Raw genomic sequence first — 25786 nt, 5'->3', positions numbered from 1 at the left:
AAGTCAAGTCTTCCACAACTTGGATCGAGTGGATCAAAGCCGGTTCTTCTTCTTTCAAGCTCATCTTGAGTGTTGGGCTCTTGCTAGCTTCTTCCCAAGTGGTACTAATCCTTGTATTGCTTCCTTGATCTTCTTGGCTCTCGATCTTGTAATTGGTCCATCTAGAATTTGTAAAGGATCTTTAAGAGTAGATCTGCCTTAGTTTCCATAAGAAACTTACTTGAAGTAAAAGACTACTAGTTTCAAAATCGATAGAACTTTCGTGTTGATAACGTGTTATAAAATTAAAAGAGAAATAATATTATAAGAGAAAGCGTTATCATTTAATACTGAAAACATATATATATATATATAATTAAACAATACCCATATTAATAAGAGTACAAAGGCGGTTTTGAGTCAGTCATACTTCAGTATACAACAAGATTGGAATTTTTATGAGTGGGCGATTGTAACAACTTCGTTTAATATTATTAGAAACGGAATAAGGATAATTTTTAACTGAGGTCAAATTGGGTTTGATAGGCCATATTGAATAAGCTGGCTCGAAGTTGACGGAGGTTAACCCAAAAACTGTCTTTGGGCCCATACGCCCAGAGAACTTATTTTATAGCATGTTGATGTATGGTGTATGTTTTAAATGATGTTAATGGGATTAAAATCTATAAAAGCCCAATAATTTATTGGGTAATTTTAAATAGGGCATGAGCCCAAAACTTGTTATTATGTTAGAGGTTAATGATTTTTACCAGACCAAATAACTAAGTTAAAAAGTCCATTTGATATTCATGGAACAAGTAGACCATATTTAACGAGTAACCCAACAGTTATTTACAGAGAAAATCTTATGAGAAATAATAGAATTTTTAAAGTTGTTTGTAAATTGTGAAGATCACTACTCAAATCTTATAATCGGATGTGGTGTAAAACCCCTAAAAACACCCTCCAAGTAGGAGTTACCACGTCGTCCACCCATGAGGAAGACAATAAACCGCACAACACAGAATCCCACTTTACACAGACCCTCTCTACTCATGATTCAAAACCATTGTAAAAAATATAGACCATTCTTTTGTTTTCCCTGCGCACCCTCAACACCCTTTCTCCCTGCCGTGACCGCCTTGACCCTCTCTCCATTGACATTTATTGGACGGTCGGGCTTATTAGTACTCCAAACCCAGTCCATTAAGATTTATTAAGTCTTTTCGGCTTATAGACCTAATTAAAAGTTCTTAGCCCATCTCCATAGTTTATTGCTTGATGGCCTATCCAAAACGGTCTACTAAATTTAATTTAAGCCCAATAAATTATGCATTCTAACCTTAGAAATATGAGAAATATATTATTTCTACTGAATGTGTGTTTTACGAAAACCTTTTTTTTTTTACTTAATAATTAAGGAAAAATTTTTAATTAACGTTATGATCTTTTTTTTTTTAAATGTTTATGATGATTAAAAAAAAAAATGAAATGCATGCTTCAAGATGTATTTTTAGGAGATGTTTTTGATGACTCTAGCACCACACTAGAAATATTGGACCGAATTGTTACGTGCAAGAGACCTTATCCGTTAAAATACTATCCAATTGCCTAAGCAACTGCATGCAAGCTTTACCAAACTTTTTGCATAGATATAAATACCTTTATTGCAATTAGCAATGGCATCGGTCTAATTAAATGTGAGTACCTAGCCAAAGTTTGCTTAACTACTTCAAAAATGATCTTACATTGGAGTAGTCAAATAACTTCAGCTCCATCTTTTTGCTACAGTAATGCCGTAATTTTCTCCAAATATGGCTTCGTACTGTTCATCTCCAAAAGATATATTTTATTCTGAAAATTTTGTTTTACCAACCGCATCCCTTTACTACTTTTCAGTTTCTCTACGTTTTACTAATTTAGTCACTGTGATTAAATATTATAAAATAATAAAGAACTGAGTAGCATTGCTTGTAATTTTACGTGATTGGATCATGAGTATAAAAATCTGAAATTTGAGGAAAAAAATAGCTGGAAAACATTAATATTAAGTAAAAATTAAATTATTAATTAATATATGGAATATATTTAATATTATTTTATTGTTTTAATGGATAGTCTAATGTAGATTAACATCTTCAATGACTTTGACTTTAATCAAAAGGCTTTAACCAAAACATCTATTTTTAGCCAAATTTTAACTTTGACAATGGCTAAACTATTGCCAATGCTCTTACCCATTAAACTTACATAATCAATGAATCATAGAAAATGCTGAATTGTAAAATGCCATGGAAGCTTAACAGTAACTATGATACTTGAGATTATCATTTCTTTTTTACACTATTAAAACTTTCACTTTACGTCCTAAATTACCTTCTTCTTCTTCTTCTTCTTCTTTTTTTTTTTTAAATTTTCATCATCTTTTAAAAATCTAACTTTCTGATGGAGGTCAAATTAGACATGACCTGATATACTCTTAGCCGAATGAAATATTATTAACCGGGTGCCAAGAATTGCATCCAAGGTTTTGACTAAATATTAATATAATGACCATTGAAGATTTGATATCATCAATCTTGTGAGACTATCTCCCTTGTCTTTAGAATTCTTTTTCAGAACCAAATATGATGGTTTAGATTGAACTATCTAGAAACACAAGGAATTCAGATATTTTGATGAGAGTAATGAGTGCCATGTGGTGCCGTTTGGATAGTAAGTGAAGATGAGATGAGTTGAGATGAAAGTTAAAAATTGAATAAAATATTGTTAGAATATTATTTTTTAATATTATTATTGTTTTTAGATTTGAAAAAGTTAAATTGTTTATTATATTTTGTGTAAAAAATTAAGAAAGTTGTAATGACGAAATGAAATATTTTTTTTATCCAAAGGGGTTATTCCATTATCCTTAGACCAAGTCCACTTGAACCTTTGGATTGACAAATTAACTTCCATGATTTCGGGGTCAATTATGTTTTCTATCTTTAAAGATACTCAGCCAGAAGTTTTTAAATAGGGTATCTAATAACTTGCGACTGATTTTGGAAGCACAAAGAAAGTCATTTGATATGAAGCAATGGAGTTTGGCACACTTCCAACCCTCTAGCTTTTTGGAGATTTTATCTTGCAATTCTTTGTAAAATTTCTCTTTTTTGCTCTACTAAATGTAGTTGGAAGTTCAAAGTATTTCATTTTGAAAGACGAGATTTTATGAAATTTCATAAACTATCATTGTGTTTTCTTGAAAGGTGCAACCAGGGACAGAAGCTGTTTGGAGTGGGGAAGTGATGCGAGGCAGAATGGATTTAAGTCGGTTTGCTAAAATCGTGGAGATGAGTTTGTAAATGACATTAGTTAAGCTGATTGAACGATAGTGTTGGGAGAGTGGTTGGATTGGAAATTCTTGAAATAAGAGCAATATTTATATGACCGATGTTTCAATAATTTGCTATGGAGGAAGAAGTTTTATACTGTGTCAATTACTTCTTTCTTTTGAAAAGACCAGTCATACCATCGGGCCACTTGCCATGCAGAACCTGTTTAACTTGGGAGTAAATTTATGGAAACGATGTCAGAAAACACAGGAAGACATAAAAATTGCGTAGTACTCATGTTCTATTATATTCCGAATTAAAAGCAAGGTTCAGACTTCAGAAGACGAAGTCCTATTTGCTCAATTGCAATCCAAGTTTTGCCATTGCTCCAAATGAGTTTTTTTAATAAACTGATTATTCCATTCCCAAGGTCTGTGATTTCTCCATTTGTTCAATCAGAAGTTCAAATTCTCGGGATGTTTCAAGCTGGCTTCCAGACATTGCTGTTTCCATCTCCAGCTCATAATCATCGTGCTCTTCACCATCCAGCTTTCCATCCTCCGTATTTTCTAAGAAAGGACTGGCTAAAAGAAGCTGTTCCCATGAACCATCATCGGGTAAATCTGGTAGGATAAATGGAGCATGATTATCCAAGGAACACAATTTTTCATCCGTAAGCATTTTCAAAAAATCAGCATTCAGAAGAAAATCTTTCAACCCATCAGGAGAAGGATCAACTTCTTGATTTTCTGAAATAAAGTTTCGCGTCTGCTCAGAGTTGGGTGTTTCATCCACTGGTGGCTGGTACCTTACTATCATCCCATCAGAAGCAACTGATCTAACATCCCCTGTACCTCCATCTAGCATACTGGCTGTTTCCGCCATGCGCCGAAGCATTTGAACTAAAAACGCAGGGCTTTGCATTGCCATCACCAGGAACGACAGCATCTGCTGCTGATTCTTTTCCATCCCATGAAGACGTTCTCTCAAGAGGAGCAACTTATTATCTGAAGTTTCTTGGTGCTGCCTAAGTTTGACCAACTCCTGCATAAGAGCATTCTTATCCGTCTTTAAGTTCTCGATTTCCTTCCACAGGCCTAAGTTTTGAATTTTTTCCCCTGATCCATCAGAGTTGGCAGGCTGCTGCAACTTTTTCCTTCTACCGATATTCTTCAGCAAATGCTTTTGACCTCGAACAAATCCGTCATTTGCAAATTCCCAGCGATCCATATCAATTTTTCTAAAACCCTAAACAAAAATAAATTAATTAGTATTGGCTCACTTTAAATAATGCAACTTTATTCGGACACGGGGGTTGGAGAGAGAGAGAGAGAGAGAGTGAGTGAAGATGTTGCTTGTGTGTGTGTGCCCCTTGCAATTATCATGAAACTCAGTTTAATTGTCTCTGTCTTTACTACAAGCATATATACTTAGAAGTGATCCCCGAATTTTCAACTAGCCTGAATTCAAACGGACAAATTTTCATTAATTAGCCGTGAGTTGAACTTTTGGATGTCCAAGTTAGACCAGGGTAGAAAAGTGGAGTTCAGAACTGGACATATATTACAGGCGCTCCATATTATTTTAAGTGCAAGATATTTAACGCAACTATGTTGTTTTGAAAAATGGTTGTTCTCAAGGAGACACAATTCATGCAAATTATTTAGTAAAGTGGACTTTCACAGCCTCATTCTTTGTTCTGATACTAATGCGGGGGAGTTCACATTGGTTAACATTGTCCCACATTTGATAATCACAACATGACAACAGAGATGTGATGGCATTTTTTAAACAATTTGACAGATCTGCAACAATAATAGATGTAAGGGTATCAAACTGGATTTTGCTACTTTCCTCTGAGACAAGTTGTATCACCCTTAAAAACAATCCTATCATATTCCAGACATGTATTCAATCAAATGGAGATATCATTACAATTCTTTAAAGGGAAACCATGACCAGATAAAGGCGGTTAATTTATATCTAGAGAGGACAATACAGACATGACGAGGAAGTTGTGGACACTAAAATATGAAGAGACTCTTATGGTTAATTTTGTGGACCAACCTCAGACATGCCTCCTCAAGTTGTCAGGTCCAAAACTTGGCTTGGATTCTGCAACTCTGGGACTCATAGACATGTCTAAGAACATGTAATTCATTATATAGGAATGTTGGAGGTGTTATAACTGTCCAGCACGAGTAAAAAAGAAAGCGCTTTGGAGCAACATTGAAAGAACTCACAACATTGTTACACAAAGTTGTAGTAAACTTTGTCATAGAGACCCAATACCCAGGTACACAGATACAATATCCTCATTTGAAGTGACGCATTATTCCTGTTAAAATAATGAAGACATTTATATAATTGACCCTGAAAGTTCTTACAACCAATACACGAAAGCACAGGCAGCGATGCTGCCTTCCAGCTATCTCGTTACTTGTCCTCAACATCAATTTTACTAGCCAGCAACAAAGCATTTGTATCACCAAAAATGGTGAGGTGGCCAAAGCCACCAACTACAGAAAAACAAAGATTCCGTAAACCCAAGCATAACCAACCATGCAAGGCTTAACAAAATTATCTTCCATTGAAATTCAATTGGATTCTTCTTAGGTCAATCAACATCCATTTCCATCTAAAAACTACTTGCTGGATGTGTTAAAGGGAGAAATAATAACGACCTTGCATAGAAAAACTACCCTTTGTCCTTCAGTGGGGACTAGCCATTCTTGGCATAAGTTGATCACTCCATCAGCCCATTACATCTTTCTTGGTATCCAATCCAAAAAGACGTATCGGAAATTATACATTGCAGTATAGAGAATAACTCAGTTAAGAAAGCGACCTAGTCCAGTTGCCCCCTCCCCCGCGCCGCAATTACGATGAACAAAGAGGGACAAAGTTCAACAGCTACAAAGTGATAAATTGATTAACAAAACATTGATTTCATTTAGAAAAATTGAATTCTAAAATTACGAAGAGATACAGTTACTGACTAAAAATTATTTACTCTCAATACAAAATCAACTAAATTAAAATATATATATATATATATTTGAGTCTCAAATTTACGTTATAAAAGCAAGTTCAGCATCTCCTTTAGTCGTAGACAATTTTGATGCAAACCCAAATCGTAGTAGACATAAGTAAGACCAAATAGAAATTTAAAACCCAACAAAGGAAACCCAATTACAACATTAAACCACAAAGAATAAAAATAAATGCAAAACCCGAATCAAGCAAAACTTCCCTATATAGACACAAGGGAAAACGAAAAGCGCACGTACATAGATGTTGAGTTGCCTCATGAAGCTGGAGAAATTGCTGTGCTTGAAGTATTTAGGAAGCAACCGGACCGAGAACTCGGTCATGTCCCAGATGACAAAGCCATCACTTGTCTGACTCCACGATATGATGGAGTCTGTGGCCTCGTCGTCCACCATCTCGTAGCATTTCTTCAGAAACGGTGGCACTGAAGCAGAAGCATTCTCGACCGATTTCTTCACCATCACGTTACGACGTAAAGCGAAAATCGGAGTTCTCGGGAGTTGTTCGGATCAAAGGGAGTTTCTGCAGCGTTCTATTAATTTGGCGTGTGAGGACGGGTTTGGAATCGAACAATTTGATCGGCCTATTTTAGAAGTCAAGAAAGCGTGGCGTGGCTGTCTCTCTGCGGTTGGTGGTTTGCGGTTCCTACGTTGAGATTGTTTCGGATTTCAGGCCGATAAAGGTCCGAAACATGGATTTGCTGGAACTAGATATTTATTCTAGTGGCCCCTTTCGTCTGCGGCCCACTGGGACTATCGCAGAACTTGAAATCAGACTTTTCAAACGCATCAAATATTAAAGAATAAAAAAAATAATAAAAACTAAAAATTAATCAAATCTATCTTTCATCGAAAGGTTATCCCACCATGGCTGCAGCTTTATGGGTGGACAAAATTGGATGGTTGGCCACACTAGGTTGGTCTAACAAAATCTCACGTCTGGGTGTCGAGAACCGCCATGGATGGGGTGGTTATAGTCATTTTGACAAGGGCATAGTGAGAACTACCTTGGACAAAGTGATCTGCAGCCACCTCTTATCAATGTAACAAGATCCATCCTGCACCATGTTGATGGAAAATTACGGGTCAACAAGGGAGCCGGCCCTAAATATTTTTAAAGAGAAAAACTCTACATTCTCTCTAAACATCCAAATCTTAAACCACGCTCCCCCCTCCCCTCCTCTCAGATGTAGTTTCTCCAAGCTTTAATTATCCAATTGGTGCTTTTGATTTTTGTTTTTGTTTTTCCGGTCAAAGTATGAAGAAGTGGCATTTGATTTTTTTGGGTGGCCAGCAACCACCACACGCCCCACCGCCAGGTTCATAAGCCGCCGATCTTTTAGATTGTCGAAGGGTTCGCCAAAAGGAGTGGTGCATGTCCCACACACGGGGTCAAAGTGCGCATGTGGTTTCCACGCGCCACCACATAGAAGGCTCTACTATCGCCATAGGTGATATTTCTAGGGTCAGTGATTTTGGTAGCTTCAGGATGGATGGTCCACACACTCCTAATGTGGCGCTTGTCCTTCACGAGCCACTACAACCTCCTTGCTCAGTGTTTTTTCGATTTTTTTATGAATTTCAAATTTCTATTTTGTTATATTTCTGTTTATTCGGTATTCCTGTGTATTTCTATTTCTTTTATTTGTTGTTATTGTGTTTAGGTTAAAATAATAAGAAATAGGCTATTGAATATGTTATCCATAGCAGGAGAATCCTCTCATCTTTTGGAGGATGGTGGTTGGATGCCCTCTCCTCTTTCAGAGACTGGGGGATGGATGTATCTATTTCTACATAGTGTTGTTTCTCTCAGACAATTGAGATGAAAATCTCTATTGTTACAGAATCTCGCATCTCATAAAGTTTTGTCATTAGATAGTTTATAAAAGTTAAGACAATACCCATTACAAAAAAATTTGTGTGTGGGGAAACTCCAAATAAATGAGTAGTTTGGCTTGTAATCTGGATTTTTTCCTATATTTATCAGTCACATCTGTAACTTCAGTTTCATTTGAATGAAATGAAATCTATTTCCCATAATAAAAAAAATAAAATCTCGCGCCATGTCAAACCCATATCCGATAGGTTGGAAAGTGAGTTCACACCACATTCCAAAAACAAAAGTATAAACTCCAAATAATATAGAAAAAAACCTCAATAACATGTAAATGTTCATCCAAAGACACGAAATTGAACTCCAATTTATTAATAAATAATAATAAAAACCTCTACAAAATCTCAACAAATGCATCATTATCTCAAATATCTTTCAAAAGAAATAACTAACTCCCTAAATAAAATCCTCTAATGATTAGGGGTGTAATCAATCTTGTTCAATTTGATTTTGGACATATTTTGAAACTGAACTGATATAAACTGGTTTTAAAAATCTAAAAACAGATACGAATCGATTCATCACTAAAACTAGAGCTTTCAGTTTTTTCAATTTCGGTATGATTCGGTTCGGTTTAACTAGTTTTTCAATTTTTCTTCACCCCTTAGTAGTGTCTAATTTATTTCTATATTAAACTTATACCATAGTATCTAAATACATGTTATATACTAATGTCTAACTTATTCAATACTTGATTATGTATGGTAGTAATATTATGATGTTTACATATATTAAAATAATTGGTCTATTTATATTATAGTATAAGTACATTATTTTATAATAATTAACACATACTAGTATAATATTTGTTTTGGACGTGTTTTGCACGCTCAAGTGGGTCTCCTCAAACAACCGAGGTTGGCTCCCTCTCCTACACTAACACAAATTCAGAGGAGACTCGAGGGTGGTTTGGGGACCTTCTAATGCCTAAGTTAGTTTTCTTTAATAGTGTTGCCAATAGAATTTTTGCGTAAGTCCAAATGTACCTTGTTGTTAGCTTTTATACGTTATGTGGGAGAGCAACTTGCACATGTTGTCAGGTGTAGTCCCATCACTTTCATACTTTGGCCACTCGAAGCATTTAATGCAATGTGGCGTATAGGAGAAAAGTGATTAATGTGGTGTGAGTCTTTGACTAATATGTCGGTGACCTCTCGACCAGTGCTGGCGACACCTACTTTTTTCCCCTCAGGGTGTGGGTGGCAGTAACTTCTCCCACACGCCTTCCAGTAGCCCCAACTCATGAGTGTCGGAGGTGTCGGACAGGTCTATGTGTGTCAACCCTTGTCAATTCTGTTAGTACTTCATCATTTTCCCACGCTCGTTTTTCCTTGATCTTCGTTTTTACTAACTTGCAGCTCTCTTGGATGTGGGATGGGCTCCTACCCATATTTGCTTGGCTTGTGACTTGTGTGACATCACATCACATCATGGCATTTGCATCCATTTATGCACATATGACATCCATTTCTTTTCACCGTGTGACCCGTGTTTCCCTCATTATTTATAGTATTACCATGGCCCGTAATGGAAGAGCCGCTCGACGTATCTATATGACCCCCAACCAATTATGGAGGCTTAGAGCTGAGCAAAGACAAAGAAGGCGGAACCATATGGTAGACTCCTATTGGAATCCACATAATAGATTAGAGTACCACCGACACATATTCTTGATCATGACAGGAGTTGTAACATTAGGACACGGAAAGCCCTACCTCATGAGGAGCGATAACCATATGACCTCATTAGGTGGATGGGTGAAACTAGGACTCATTGGCTTAGATGCCAAATTAGCTCGACTAGTCCCATTGCTCCCAATCAGCTTGAGTCTAGCTAGGTAGCAGAGTGGCGACAGGCAAAGCAGGAGCAACTGTACCCAACTCCCCCTTCCACTGATATGTCAGATATGTCTGACTCTTCATCGAGTCGTATACGTTTTCGCAAGGAATGAGATCTAGAGGTTGACAGCGACAAAATCAGGCGATGTCTGATGAATGAGGAATGAGTCAACACATATTATGACTCCAAAGAGGATGCCTACTACTGTAACATGCAGGACGAGCTCATAGAAGATGACATCGAATACCCCTCTTTGAGCTCCGAGCCGTAGAGTCGTTGGTAAGCTTATGCTTAGGAATTGTATGTTGTATTTTGTATTTTTACTAACCAAGACCCCGATTTTGAGGATGAAATCTTATTTTAAAGGGGGGAGAATGTAACAACCCGCCTAAAAAGCCCGCTTAACCATTAGCTCCCTTAATCTTAATTAGTGAAAGATTGTTATTATTGTTCTCTTAGCATGAGAATCCCATTTTTTTAATTTTAATTTGAATTATTGGAAGGGTTCTTGCACTATATTTTATATTAATTTCCAAAAAGCCAACAGTGGAATGACACTTGGAATTATTATTGGGCTAAGCAAAGGGCTAACTATGGATGGATATAGGTGTGAGCCCAAGAATATTTAATTAAGGGCCCTCAATCGCTAAGGATGTCATGGGCTCAGAATAGGTGCCAGAAGCTTAGACTCATTAGGATTTATTAAGTTGTAGGCCTTTCTTAGATAGTCTTAGAAATTAGGCCCAAATGTGTAGAAGGTATGAAGCCTTAGGGCCTAATTGGTGATAGAAAAGGTCTTTGGCCCAACGTTAGAAATACATGTTATTTGGACCCCATCTTCCTAGGCCTTTGAGTCCTTGGATGATCCCTCAAATATGTACATAAGATCCACTCAATAGCCCACACCAAAAGCCCACAACCATGAGACTTACACAAATGGTCCTACAAGCCCATCAAGGTCGAAAGTCTTGTCTTCCATTTTTACACTTCTAATTGAAACCCACATATACCATACCATTGGTTTTCATCAAATCCAAGAATTGATACATGCCCCTAAGGTTTCCCCTTAATCATAATTAAGTTTCTAACTTGAGCTAAGGGCATTAATCAACTTACACATGATTAGTGACCTCTAAACCACGTTTTAAGCTTAATTTTTCTTCAAATTATTTTCCACATTTTTTTGATCTAGAATTTATTGATTTTATTATTGATTTGCATTATTATTAGACTAACTTTGAAGTTTATACTTGACCCAACACATCTCAACAAAAGCAAAGCCATGTCAATACCCAAATGATCACTAATCGGCACCTTGATGCATCACCATGTGTACTTCATCAATGTGACGCCCCCAAATCCCCACGCCCGAACACGGGGAAATCGAGACGTCCGGATGGTGACAACCCGGGTCACCATCCTATCGACGGGTGCCAAGTGTGTGTAAAGCAACATAAGTGTACAAAGAAACACGCAGCGGATAACGAAAGTCATAACTAAGTACCAGAATTTTTCTTAACGTAATACAAGCTGTTTAAAACATACATAGATAAAATATTACAAAAACACAAATACAGTTTTAAACCAAATATAAAGCATAGCATCAGCAACCCGGCGGAGCCGCATCCTCGGGCTCAGCCTCTTCCTCTTCGTCCTCCAACTCTGCACCAAAAGCTACGAAACCAAAATGGTACCGCAGGTAAGTAAAACCCAAACACTACCAGATAAAAACACATAGAATTCAAACAAAATGAATGAAGCATGCCCGATGCACAAAACCCAAAAACATAATTTTCCACACACGCCAAAAATCCATTTGGCCCAAAAACACATCCTTTCCGAAAAACACGCCAAAAGTCACATTTGGCCTTTATCCGTCTCAAACCATTATCCATATTAACCGTATGCACCATGACCTCCCCTAGGGGTCATCCGCACACCCTGACTCCAGTGCCACACCGCAGAGTACCACCACGCATGTGACACCTAACGAGCGATGCCCAGTTCCGTGCCCCGCACGTTCGTAGCCAAGCATCCTCTAGCCCTCACCAGCGAAGGGCCACGGAGTTGGTGCGTAGAGCGATGTCCGGTTCCGCGCCCGGCGCGTTAGTAGCCAAGCAAACCCTAGCCCCCGCTCCCGTCGTCTAGCGACAACTCAGGGGACATCACTCAGTTTATTCCGCTCCCGAGTGACCAGAGGAGCTCCACCAGGATAATACCCCATCCCGGCTTGGGGTCGTGATACACACGCACCCGTAAGACCACTTACGCCAATACACAGGCTTTTCACACATAAACAAAAACACACGTGCATGAACCATGTAATGCAATATCAATGCATAATAAAATAATCCAACAACATAAAATAATAAAACAAGCAACTCCGTCCTCCATCCATCCGACCCCCGAACTCCTCGGACTCAGTCCGGAATCAGCCAACCAACAAATAAAATAATTGAATGAGCAATATATTTTTAAATCTGAAAATAGGGTTTGGAAAATACTTACAGCGCTATACGGTAATTTTAGAAAACACCCGGCGTTGCAAACGGCGGAGAAAAAGCAACGTAACAGTGTAATTTACACTGTTGTCGTGGGTAATAAATTACCCATTTTCGAACGGGGACAAACCAAGGCTCGGGATTGATAGGGAATGGCCTTGAGATATTTATGAAACTAAGGGAAATGAATTTTGGCCGTGGGTGGTGGTGGAAATGGCGGTCGAAGGCCAAAAAATGGCTGAACGGAGTTGAGCTCGTGGGAGCTGCTCCGGCAACGGATCGAGGTCGGAAATGGGTGGTTTAGGTCGGCAAGAGGTAGGGGAAGAAGCTGTGAAAAGATGGTGGCCGGAGGTGGTGCGACGGAGCCGGAAACGGTGAAAAACCGTATGGCTTGGAGGAGCTCGTGGCGGCTAACGGTGGCTCAGATGGAGGTGAAACTTGGTGGGGATGTTCACCGGTGAGAGGGGAAGAAAACTGGGTGGGTGGTGTCGGCCACGCCGCCGGCGAGCGGCGGTTCTGGGCTGCGAAAGCAACCGGCAACAGGGGCAAAAACAGAGCAAGTGCAGCGACTTCCGGCGGCTCTCGAAAGCTAACGGCTGGTCCGATAGCTCTAAAAATTGGTGGGGATGATCTCTGGTGGAAGGGGAAGAGAATGGTGGTGACGGCGCACCAAACGGTGGCGGCGGAGAACTGGCCGATCAAAGTAGCGGCGACGAGAATGAGAAAAAGGGGCAGCTGGGCGTACGTGGGAGAGAAAGGAGAAGAAAGAAGAAGAAAAGAAAGAAAAAGAAAGAAAAAGAAGGAAAAAGAAAAGGAAAAAGGGAAAAAGAAAAAGAGGAAAGAAAAGAAATGAGGTCCAATCCTCACTCCGGAGACCAAAAACCGATCCGCCGAAAACGATATTAAAAACCGTAAAACGACTAAAATAAATTAAACACATCAAATAAATTAAAACCAATTAAAACACATTAATTTAAAATAAATAAACCAATATATTATTCAAATTAAAAACAACCCTTCAGTGAAAATACACGTAAAAATGGGGTATCACATCCTCCCCCCCTTAAAATAAATTTCGTCCTCGAAATTTGCAAGATCAACCACCAGAGCCAAAAAGATACAGGATACAACTCTGAATATAACTGAGAGATACATATCATCGACAACTCCCAATAAATCCAATGGTTATTATCTTCACACCATAAATTACTAATATCCACGACGTCTCTACTTTACCTTCCAAACTTTCATCCCATTCCAACTTTGGTAACTTAATAGCCACTTCCAAAGTTAACCATCCATAAACCAAATTGTACAATCAAAAGATTAATCTCCCATTAAAACTTCGAATCACTACTAATCCTTCAAAATCAACACAAAATATTGAACTTCTAAGAATCTCCAAAAATCATGCTTTCGCGCGCACTCTGATAACTCACTAACATACAAAAAGACTGTATCCTCATAAATTAACACCCTTGAGTACAAGCTAACTCTAACACCTGGAAACAAGAAAATCCTTTACCACACTTTGATAGAAAATAAAATCTCCCAAAATCATGAATCATCACTCATATCCCTCAATTATCTCTAGCTACCTTAATCAAATCAAGATTCCTCAATGACACCCATGATCCTCAACAAAAAGACAATATCAATCAATTGCAACTTCCAAATTAAAAACAAGTAACATTATCTCAAAATACGCCAATCTCATCTAAGATAAAGAACATAAGGCTCGAATCCATCCCGACCAACTAATAAAGCACCTATAACTCCTACCCAACAACTTACACTATCAAGATCATCATCTAAATTCTGAATATCGTCTAAATTTAGAGATGACTAAATACACTACGAACCACGATTGAATTCACCATAACCTTAATGAACCCTTCTTGAAAACTCACTTACCTACTTCCATTCTCATAACCCTAGTAGTAGCACGACTATTTCCTTCAATTGCATACAAAATTAAATCTCAAGATAGGCCATGCTGTTCATATCTCCAATCCATCAAAACTATTGCACTACCCTCCTAACTCCTACTGCTTATTACCTCACGTACCTGCTTAGGCTAATCACCGTTGATTCCCCAGCTTCCACTTTCAAGATTTTATTATCCACTACACATTGCGACCCAACAATCTCTCAAGTTAAATAAAATGTCTATAACTCTCCCAACTGGACACTCAAACTCCAAAGGAAAGTATAGCCTCAAAATTTAAATTCCTATGTGACCTCAAGTCACAATTAATTCTTAGAGATAGTCTCAATAATTAATGCCAACCATCACTCCAATTGGTAACCCACTTCAACTCTACACTCCGATCAACTCACCAAGAGCTCGAAGTTATGATCTATTGAATTTAATACTATCACATCTAATCCACTTCAATACTCACCAAAGCCACTTCTCTCAAGCCAAAAAGAGACTAGGATTTGTACTCTCCGAAATCCATACACCCTCACCACCACTATAAATGGATCTCATGTACCCTTAGCTAAGATCAATAATCATTCTAACGTATAAGTGATCCATTATTTCCATTTCCAACATCCGTACCTATATCGTCAAAATAAACGAAAATCATTTCCCAAAACCTGCATCATCTATTATCCTCAACTCGGTATGAATCAATCCTAAAACTTATCACTATAACCTCGAGCTATAACATTTATTGCCAACCTACATTCCATTGAGTAACACGCCTAGACTGAACACTCCAATTGATTCACCACTATCACGTGTCGATCTCATACGTCCTTAGCCGAAACCAATAGTCATTCTAACGTACAAGTAATCCATTACTACTATTTCCATCATCTGGACTTATATCTGCAAATCAACATGAATCATTCCTATATCTGCTTAACTTATACCCTTAACATCAGCAAATAGTTATCGTTTAAAGCTTTGTACTGAAAATGACCTTAAACCTGCTAATAATCCGTTCCCAAAAGTCTTCGGAATATAAGGTCTCAACTTCAATCGAATTCAATACCAACAATTAAACTATTGCTTCCAAAACCTCAATGGATCTATTTCTTCCGAACCGACAAAAATCATTTCCTAAAATCGATTACTACAACCTCGAGTTAACAATAGTCATTTTCTGAACTAAGTCAATATCTACAATCCTCAAAGAAGTATATGAGCTAGATCATTTACCTTCCATTCTCAAAGAAATGTACTCTAGAAAAATTTTCATATCAATAACTCAACTCTAATCAACCCCATTTTAATGGTTACAAACTAATCACTCACCAGAGTAGATCAAGCTACAGCGCTAAGTCTGTAAAACTAAGAACTCAATTCTTATTATAAGTCAATCCTTCTACTCTGTAATTCTAAAACCTTAAATCAAATAAGAATCATCTTCCGGAACTTCTAAGATCAAACAACTTACATCCCATAATAGAAAAAAAAAAAAAAAAAATCAACTCCCAAATCTTTCAAATTCTAAAACATTAATAGATAATAAATCATTTTCTGAAATCTTCAAGATTGATGGCTTTAATCCAAAACATTCACCTTAAAAGCTTGTAAATTTTAAAACCCAAATTGCCACCAAATTGCTCATTCGAATCATCGAAATTAAAACTTGGAATTTAATTATTTCCTCCAAAGCTTGTCGAACCTAAAACCTTAATTACCAAAATCTTATTTCCTAAAATCTATAAGGCCTCAAACCTTAGATAAAATTATCTTAAACCAATCCTTAAAGTTCGTTGAACCTACACTCTCCTATTCTATAGCTTCATTACATAAATTCTACAAAACCTAAGACCTCAACCATCTTAAGTGACTTAAAGCTAACTCCCCTCCTTAGTTGCAACTTACATTCCTACTCCCAAGAAATTGTCTAATCCATGTCGTTTCCTTCTAACCACAATATTATAAAAGTAACCCACCTCTATAAAATTCAACCCTACTTCACTAAGTATTTTTTTTTTTTCTATCAACGACATTCTCAATAGTACTGTCCTCCTGCCATAGAACAATCCTCAACCCCACTTTAACTTCGGACAAAACAAAACAAAACAACTTAAAACAAAATAAATAAAACAAATAAACAACATACTTGCAATTCAAATAAAATAAAATCAAACCAAACCAAATCGAATGGAATTAAATAAAATAAATTCAAATCAAATAAAATCGAATCAAGTTAAAGAAAAACAAATCAACTTAAATAAATTAAAACAAATTTAACACCAGCTTTTAAAACTTTCTGGTACTCCACCTATGGGACATATGGTTTTACCCAGAGCCAAACCGCTCTAATACCACCTGTGACGCCCCCAAATCCCCACGCCCGAACACGGGGAAATCGAGACGTCCGGATGGTGACAACCCGGGTCGGGTTGTCACCATCCTATCGACGGGTGCCAAGTATGTGTAAGGCAACATAAGTGTACAAAGAAATACGCAGCGGATAACGAAAGTCATAACTAAGTACCAGAATTTTTCTTAACATAATACAAGCTGTTTAAAACATACATAGATAAAATATTACAAAAACACAAATACAGTTTTAAACCAAATATAAAGCATAGCATCAGCAACCCGGCGGAGCCGCATCCTCGGGCTCAGCCTCTTCCTCTTCGTCCTCCAACTCTGCACTAAAAGCTACGGAACCAAAATGGTACTGCAGGTAAGTAAAACCCAAACACTACCAGATAAAAACACATAAAACTCAAACAAAATGAATGAAGCATGCCCGGTGCACAAAACCCAAAAACATAATTTTCCACACACGCCAAAAACCCATTTGGCCCAAAAACACATCCTTTCCGAAAAACACGCCAAAAGTCACATTTGGCCTTTATCCGTCTCAAACCATTATCCATATTAACCGTATGCACCATGACCTCCCCTAGGGGTCATCCGCACACCCTGGCTCCAGTGCCACACCGCAGAGTGCCACCACGCATGTGACACCTAACGAGCGATGCCCAGTTTCGTGCCCCGCACGTTCGTAGCCAAGCATCATCTAGCCCTCACCAGCGAAGGGCCACGGAGTCGGTGCGTAGAGCGATGTCCGGTTCCGCGCCCGGCGCGTTCGTAGCCAAGCAACCCCTAGCCCCCGCTCCCGTCGTCTAGCGACAACTCAAGGGACATCACTCAGTTTATTCTGCTCCCGAGTGACCAAAGGAGCTTCACCGGGATAATACCCCATCCCGGCTTGGGGTCGTGATACACACGCACCCGTAAGACCACTTACGCCAATACACAGGCTTTTCACACATAAACAAAAACACACGTGCATGCACCATGTAATGCCATATCAATGCATAATAAAATAATCCAACAACATAAAATAATAAAACAAGCAACTCCGTCCTCCATCCATCCGACCCCCGAACTCCTCGGACTCAGTCCGGAATCAGCCAACCAACAAATAAAATAATTGAATGAGCAATATATTTTTAAATCTGAAAATAGGGTTTGGAAAATACTTACAGCGCTATACGGTAATTTTGGAAAACACCCGGCGTTGCAAACGGCGGAGAAAAAGCAACGTAACAGTGTAATTTACACTGTTGTCGTGGGTAATAAATTACCCATTTTCGAACGGGGACAAACCAAGGTTTGGGATTGATAGGGAATGGCCTTGAGATATTTATGAAGCTAAGGGAAATGAATTTTGGCCGTGGGTGGTGGTGGAAATGGCGGTCGAAGGCCAAAAAAGGGCTGAACGGAGTTGAGCTCGTGGGAGCTGCTCCGGCAACGGATCGAGGTCGGAAATGGGTGGTTTAGGTCGGCAAGAGGTAGGGGAAGAAGCTGTGAAAAGATGGTGGCCGGAGGTGGTGCGATGGCACCGGAAACGGTGAAAAACCGTATGGCTTGGAGGAGCTCGTGGCGGCTAACGGTGGCTCAGATGGAGGTGAAACTTGGTGGGGATGTTCACCGGTGAGAGGGGAAGAAAACTGGGTGGGTGGTGTCGGCCACGCCGCCGGCGAGCGGCGGTTCTGGGCTGCAAAAGCAACTGGCGACAGGGGCAAAAACAGAGCAGGTGTAGCGACTTCCGGCGGCTCTCGAAAGCTAACGGCTGGTCCGATGGCTCTGAAAATTGGTGGGGATGATCTCTGGTGGAAGGGGAAGAGAATGGTGGTGACGGCGCACCAAACGGTGGCCGGACGGCAGAGAACTGGCCGGTCAAAGTGGCGGCGACGGGAATGAGAAAAAGGGGCAGCTGGGCGTACGTGGGAGAGAAAGGAGAAGAAAGAAGAAGAAAAGAAAGAAAAAGAAAGAAAAAGAATGAAAAAGAAAAGGAAAAAGGGAAAAAGAAAAAGAGGAAAGAAAAGAAATGAGGTCCAATCCTCACTCCGGAGACCAAAAACCGATCCGCCGAAAACGATATTAAAAACCGTAAAACGACTAAAATAAATTAAACACATCAAATAAATTAAAACCAATTAAAACACATTAATTTAAAATAAATAAACTAATATATTATTCAAATTAAAAACAACCCTTCAGTGAAAATACACGTAAAAACGGGGTATCACAATCAAATCAACCCCTAGCTCATGTCATTTCCATTATATTTTCATATATAATTTCACCAATCACACACATATCATCACTTATGGACCAGACCTAGCATTGGGTGAAATTCCTCTCAGAAACCAAACCAAAGTCCAACTATTTCCGTAAGAAAACTAGTTGGAACCAAACCGATTTTTCATGATTTTTCTACTCTTCCTTGAGCCATTCCAACACGCCACCACCCCTAACCTCCAATATCAAAAAATTATTTTAAGGCATTCAAAATCTTGTTTGTCATTTTATACCACAAAGAAAGCCAAACCGATTGGCAAAGGGTGAGAGGGTTGCACATGTCACTCAGCTGAACTACCATCACTTTACTTCCCTTTCATTTTTTGCTCATGTATGACCACATCGCAGCCAATCAAGCCTTATTTCCTCACCTGAAAAGGCTCCAAATGAAGGCCACCATACCTGCAAAATAGACCACAAAGATGAGACAAAGAAGTGAGCAAAAACTGGTCAACTTGGTGGAATCAAACCCGTCGGCCTCTAGCATGATTTCCTCTTGGAAATGATTTTTGTTTTGTTTTAAAATCTGAACCAAAGCAGCCCTTGCACCCACAGGTTTGTTGCAGCACCTGACATTGATGAAATCATGAAGTTATAGGGCACTTTTCACCTACACAAAGGATGACAGTCTGATTTTTGGCACTCATCATCAATCGCCAACCTTCACCAATCCCAAACCTCACCATTGCCGTGCCTCTCTCCCCCACCCCTCCAATGAACCCTATAAATAGCCCCTTTCACCTCCTCACTTCCTCACACCACTTCTCAAGCCTTCTCTTGAGTTATTGAGAGCTTTTCTCCTCTTAGTGGGCAAAAGAGTGAAATCGAGTGAGTTTTGAGAGTGTTCTTGAAATGAGTGTGTTTGGGAGTTCTATGAACTATGAATTTTGTAAGTAACATTGCCTTATCTTTTTAGGATTAGCATAGTATATTAGGCTTTAATTTATGCCATGAGAATGAATTTTGATTGAGTTTTAATTAAGGCTTAGCATGCTAATTTCAAACCAGGTTAATTGTGAAGTATTAAATGCATAAATTACTTTACGTTAAATTTTTAGCTGTCACATATTTTAATATGATTTTATCAGATTCATAATGTCTTAAAATGAATTTTGAAGGTTTAAATTTGAGGTTGAAAGCTGTAACACCAAACCCTAGGTTTAAGAACAAAACCACTTTTAGAAATTCTCGGGAAAGTTGGAGTGCTACTACTGAATTTGACTTAAAAATATTTTCTTTTATTCTAAAGGAAATGTCAAGTATAAATATTCCTTATAATACAATCTATTTAATCTTTATTAAATATTTAAAATCCAAAAGAGAGTTTGTGGAAGCACTTATTTAAAATCAATAAAGTCTCATGTGCTTATAAAAATAACTTATTAAACTAAAATCATAAAATTAAGAATAACATAAATGATCTCAGTCTCTACCTTACCTCCCTGGGCCAAGTCTTGTCCTGCAGCCCTATCCTCATAAAAATCATCACCTGGAGTTGTTAAAACGTAAAAACATATAAAAATGAGTCGAATAACCAATAAACAACACATCATATAGTAAACATAATAAACATAAAGTTTCTTGAAAAATATGCATACTCGTAAATACATAAATAAATAACATGAACATTAACTTATCTTTCACTTGTCATAGGTCGATACCCACTCTTGACCCCTGTGAGTTAGGGTTAGTGAATCTAAATAGATTTTGATTTCGCTCGTAATCGTGGGTTCTGGAATCCATAAATTAGGAAAACATACTGGTTGCACTACCAGCATGTATAACCTGGCAATGCAATGTGCCCATAATATATGATATTGTCTTCATATCATAACATAGAACTAGAGCAGGGTGCAGCTCCCTGTTATTGAGTGTGAGGTTGGTGATGGGGCATCCTCATCTCGTAATGTGGACATGAGATTGATATATATGTAATATAGTATTTTTTGTGTTGGTATACTTTGTTATTTTTCCTATAGGTATTTCATATATTCCAACCATTAATATTGGTATGATTGATGCTTTCCATATAAGTATTTCATGACACTACTTGATTTTGAAATGACAAATATATAAAATTTGTAGGTATAATGTAAATAAATTATGTAAAATGAATTTAATATATAGAATATTGAAGTAATAAATAATGATGAATTCTCAAATTACCAACTTAGGAAGTAGACATGAGTTTTCCAATTTTTCACATGTGCTATCTATTATTATATAATATTTAATAATAAGAAAAGTTACTTTTTGGTGCATCTACAATTTTTTTGGTAGTGAAACCTACTTAGAAATTTTGACTTGATGTTCTAGGCATCTAAGACCACAAGGGAGGTGTGATATCTAGGATTTTTGTTAAGTTTCCGTTCATTATTCTTTTTGATATTATTTATTTAATATCGCTATTGGCTGGGTGTTGGAAGAGTTCTTTAGGTCACTTTCTATTTTTGTTGGATTTGGATCTTAGAATGTAAAGTTAGAAAGCTCAAAAGAGGAAAACAGAATAAATAGGCCCATGGAATTCGGCCCTTAAGGATTTTGGGCTTAGAAGACCCAAGTTGACCCATTGGATAAGGAGGAGGCACCACTTGGCATTGGGAAGGAGGTTTTGGTCTTTTTAAAAGAAAACTCATCATTTGGAACCTTGGGAAGAAGCAAGGATGACACTTGTCAAGCATGCATTGGATTTCTAGAAGAGAAAGTGGAAGAAACAAAATAGGGTTTCGGCCAAGGCATTTTGGACACCCACATGCATGGCTTAATCCCCCAAAAATGACACTTGTCAGATTAGAGCAAAAGAGACTTTTAGAGTTCCAAAACATGTCATACTTGGGAAGATAAAAAGCATGTTCTAGAAGAATTTTGAGAAGACAAGGGGGGGATGTAGCCAATGGCAAAAAAGGGGGAAAGCATTCAAGGGTCACCTAGGGAATGATCAAAAAGTCACCTTAGGTGACATGGCCATTTCGGCACCCAAGAACAAACACACCCTTGTGCCACATGTCACTCATGCATTGGAATAATATCTTGTAAGATTAGGGTTTTTGAAGAAATTACCTTTTGACCATCTAGTACATTGAACCAATACAAGAGATGAAGGGCAAGATGGGGAAATGGAAGAAAGAGGGTTTTCGGTTGAGGAGAAAGAAGGGCACATGCACAAACTACCATTTGGTCTTCCCCATGCAATCCCATCATGAGGGAGATGGAAGAAATCCATGCCAAGTGTCCTTCATGCTTTGGTTGGTGAAAAGCAAAAGGGAGGCACTATATAAAGGTGTAGCCAAAAATGGGAAGGCTCTTTTTGCCCAAAACGTTCTCTTGTTTCCTTGTACTATTCGGTCACTACCTTTCTTTCTAAAGTCTCCACTTTCTCACTAGGCAAGAACCACCATTCTTACTACCATTTTCGAATATTACCAAGATTTCTTCTTTAATATTTCGAGTAGGAGCATAGCACTCGAAGGTAAAAATCTCATAACCATTTCATGATGAACACGCACGGCCAAGTGAAGAACTCATTTCTTCATTTTCGGTCTTAGGGTTTTCTAACACCAACACACACTTTCACACTAGAAATTAGGGTTTTCTCTTCAAGGAAGATGGAACCTAAAAGGTTCTTGATGTTTAGAATACATGAACATGTGAACTAGGGTGGATCAAGGGCACGATTTCTACTTAGAAGAAGAACTAAGGTTTGAACTTCCAAAGGTTTCAGTTCTAGGGTTTTTAGCATGAGAAAATGGTTTTGAAAATCGTAGACACTTACTCATATTTCGAAGATTAGGGTTTGTTTGATGATTTCTAATATGCTATGTTACATTTTTAGATTTTCTTGCTAATATTATCATAGACTTTTGTAAGTAAACCTTCAACCTACTCTTGATATTATTTGTATATATTATGTGAACTTGGTTTGATTTGTTGTTCTTGATGTTTAGAATACATGAACATGTGAACTAGGGTGGATCAAGGGTACGGTTTCTACTTAGAAGAAGAACTAAGGTTTGAACCTCCAAAGGTTTCAGTTCTAGGGTTTTTAGCATGAGAAAATGTTTTTGAAAATCGTAGACACTTACTCATATTTCGAAGATTAGGGTTTGTTTGATGATTTCTAATATGGTATATTACATTTTTAGATTTTCTTGCTAATATTATCATGGACTTTTGTAAGTAAACCTTCAACCTACTCTTGATATTATTTGTATATATTATGTGAACTTGGTTTGATTTGTTGTTTGCATATGACTATTTTATTTCTTGTATGTAATCAGCCTATGTGATGTTATGAATATGTTGCATGAAATCATTGCTTGAACCATGCTATTCTGTGATCTTATTTTAGGCAATGGATAGGAGTGATGGAATGCCATGTTTTGTGATGCCTTGATTAAGAAGGATTGCGAATGTGGTACTTAAGAGTTTCGGTTGGTGTCCTTTGTGTTTTTCTCTTTCGAGTTTTTTTGGGTTTTGTTTTCTGCACCAATGCAGCCCTGGCACCTATAGACTCACTCTTACACCTGAGCATGAAGAAATTAGGAAAATATAGGGCACTATTCAACTAACCAAGCATGACCCAAAGCTGAAAACTCCACTCATCAATCAACCTCTCCCACCTTCACCAATCAAAAGAATACTCTTCATCTGAGGCCAAACTCCCCTTCCCCACTTGAAGCCTATAAATGCCTCGCTCACTTCCTCATTTCTCCACAGCTTTCGTTCAAGCCTTCTCTTCAGTCTTGAGAGCATTTCTCCCTCTTAGGCAGCAATAGAGTGAAATCAAGTGAAGTTATTGAATGTTCTTAAGTGAAGTTGTTTTGGGAGCTTTAAGGGCAACGATTTCTATAAGTAATTGTGATCTATCTTTTGTTAAGTGTTAGGATGACATGTTAGGCTTTACTTTATGGCATAGGATTGAGGTTTTGATTGATTTTAATTAAGGTTTAGCATAATGTCAAACAGGGTCAAATTTGATATTTTGATGAAATAAATTACTTTGGATCAAAGTTTTAGCCATGGCGTGAATTGATATGATTTTATATAATTCATAAATATTTTATAATGGATTTTGAAGGTTTAATTTCAAAGTTGGATGCATGATATAATAGGCTTTAATTCTATCTTGTGTTGATCATCTAGCATGTATCGGTTTTTATTATTTTACCTAAGCTTGAATAATGTGCATTTATAAAAGCCTTTGATTGAGATAGGGATGAAAATGCATGATTAGATTAAGTTTTGAAACATCTCTTGGTGAATAAAACTAGAAATATCATGCATGCTTAATGGATGGATTAGTGAAGATTAAGGTCTTAAAGCCATGTGTAAGTGTTGGGATGAACTTGTATGAATGGAATGCATGCCACAAGCTGGGTGTGATCGGCATAGTTGGTCGAGTTATGTCTTGTACAAAAGCTGATCAATTTTAGCTCTACTTAGGGTGGCTTTGAGTCAAGGTTCACCATGATGACTGGGGGGAGACTCTTGGAGATTGGTGGAGGAGGGAGGTGGCATGTGGTGGTGGTTCAACTAATTGCAGAAATACAACTAAATACAAACCATTCAGTTAGGCTCTCCACTAGGCTTCCAATGGAACTGGTTGGATCAATTTGGTTTGATTGTCTTGGAGACAACATAGTAGGCCTTTGAGTCCATGTATAGGCCCCACAAATCTGGACATAAGGTCCATATAATAACCCATCATATCCAAGGCTTGCACTTTTGGCCCAACCAGAGGCTAACCCTTGGATCCCATCACCTTGTCTTTTATTTAATTCTTCCAATTGAAACCCACGTATACTATACCATTGGTTTCCCTCAACCCCAAGAAGTGCCACACACCGATAGGATTCCCCTCTAGCCATGGTTAATGTGACGCCCCCGTTTAGGATCGAACGATGACTAAAGCGTTGGAACATGTAACATAAACCTACATACCCCTTGTACATGATAGTTAAAGATGCAATGCACCTATTGATCTAGTAGTATGCAGTAAATTACAGCAGAAAAACTCTACTTAGATCATATGGTAAAATAAATATTATGGTGCTGAAGCACAAATATCCCACAAGATTAGATTTCATTGAATCTTCCCAAAAAAACATAGTTTCTTCAAAACAGACTCCCAAAACACGGGACCATTATTTAAATTCAGCAAAATATTCTTTCATTCATAAAGTCATGTGTATCAATACTAAGGTTCCATCTTCAGTCTAACTTAGAAAGACTCACCTTATCTATCGAGGGTCTGGCTCCAATAGCCCTAACTCTGGAGCGACATTTTTAGCTTCAATTAAGGAATATTGAGCTTGGCTTAGATACCCCATCATCAAATCCATATCATTCTTAAGTTGCAAGGCCTTCTTGGGATCAGAAAGTAATGTCACAAAGTTGGACTCATTAAGGGTCTTAAAAATTTTCTTGAGTCGTTGCGCTGTAACCTTTAACATGTCTATAATAAAGTGGTAATAAGCTTCTACGGTAAACTCATCATCCACTAACGCATTAATCCCATCCATAATTTTAAGAGCCTCACTTACTTGTTACAACTTCTACCATCCCAGGTGAGGAATGGTAATGAAAATTATTATAGTGAGATTTCGAGAAATCTCAGTAAGTAAACAAGTAACGTACAA

At 38.0% G+C, this 25786-nt stretch overlaps 1 protein-coding gene across 2 annotated transcripts; it reads right to left on the bottom strand.

Annotated features, from left to right (window-relative positions):
• Window positions 1–3573: 3573 nt before the first annotated feature.
• LOC122311541 (heat stress transcription factor A-8) lies at window positions 3574–7148 on the bottom strand. Of its 2 annotated transcripts, none has more exons than XM_043126128.1 (2): window positions 6587–7148; window positions 3574–4544 (listed from the first exon to the last, which is right to left on the bottom strand). In XM_043126128.1, the coding sequence occupies exons 1-2, from the start codon at window positions 6806–6808 to the stop codon at window positions 3711–3713; spliced, it is 1056 nt and encodes a 351-aa protein (XP_042982062.1). In that variant the 5' UTR covers window positions 6809–7148; the 3' UTR covers window positions 3574–3710. The 2 variants fall into 2 exon arrangements, with proteins under 2 accessions (XP_042982062.1, XP_042982063.1); XM_043126129.1 differs by lacking the exon at window positions 6587–7148 and adding an exon at window positions 5540–6556.
• Between the last annotated feature and the right edge of the window lie 18638 nt (window positions 7149–25786).

This window comes from Carya illinoinensis, chromosome 5 (assembly GCF_018687715.1).
Source record: "Carya illinoinensis cultivar Pawnee chromosome 5, C.illinoinensisPawnee_v1, whole genome shotgun sequence".
Classification (NCBI taxonomy): domain Eukaryota; kingdom Viridiplantae; phylum Streptophyta; class Magnoliopsida; order Fagales; family Juglandaceae; genus Carya; species Carya illinoinensis.
Note: the sequence above shows the minus strand (reverse complement) of the source record. Positions and strands in the feature narration are given on the sequence as shown.

Coding starts and splice junctions, on each gene's coding strand:
- LOC122311541 (XM_043126128.1), bottom strand. CDS start 6,808: ATGGTGAAGAAATCGGTCGAGAATGCTTCTGCTTCAGTGCCACCGTTT. Junction 4,545..6,586: donor TGAGGCAACTCAACATCTAT/GTACGTGCGCTT, acceptor ATTTTTGTTTAG/GGTTTTAGAAAAATTGATAT.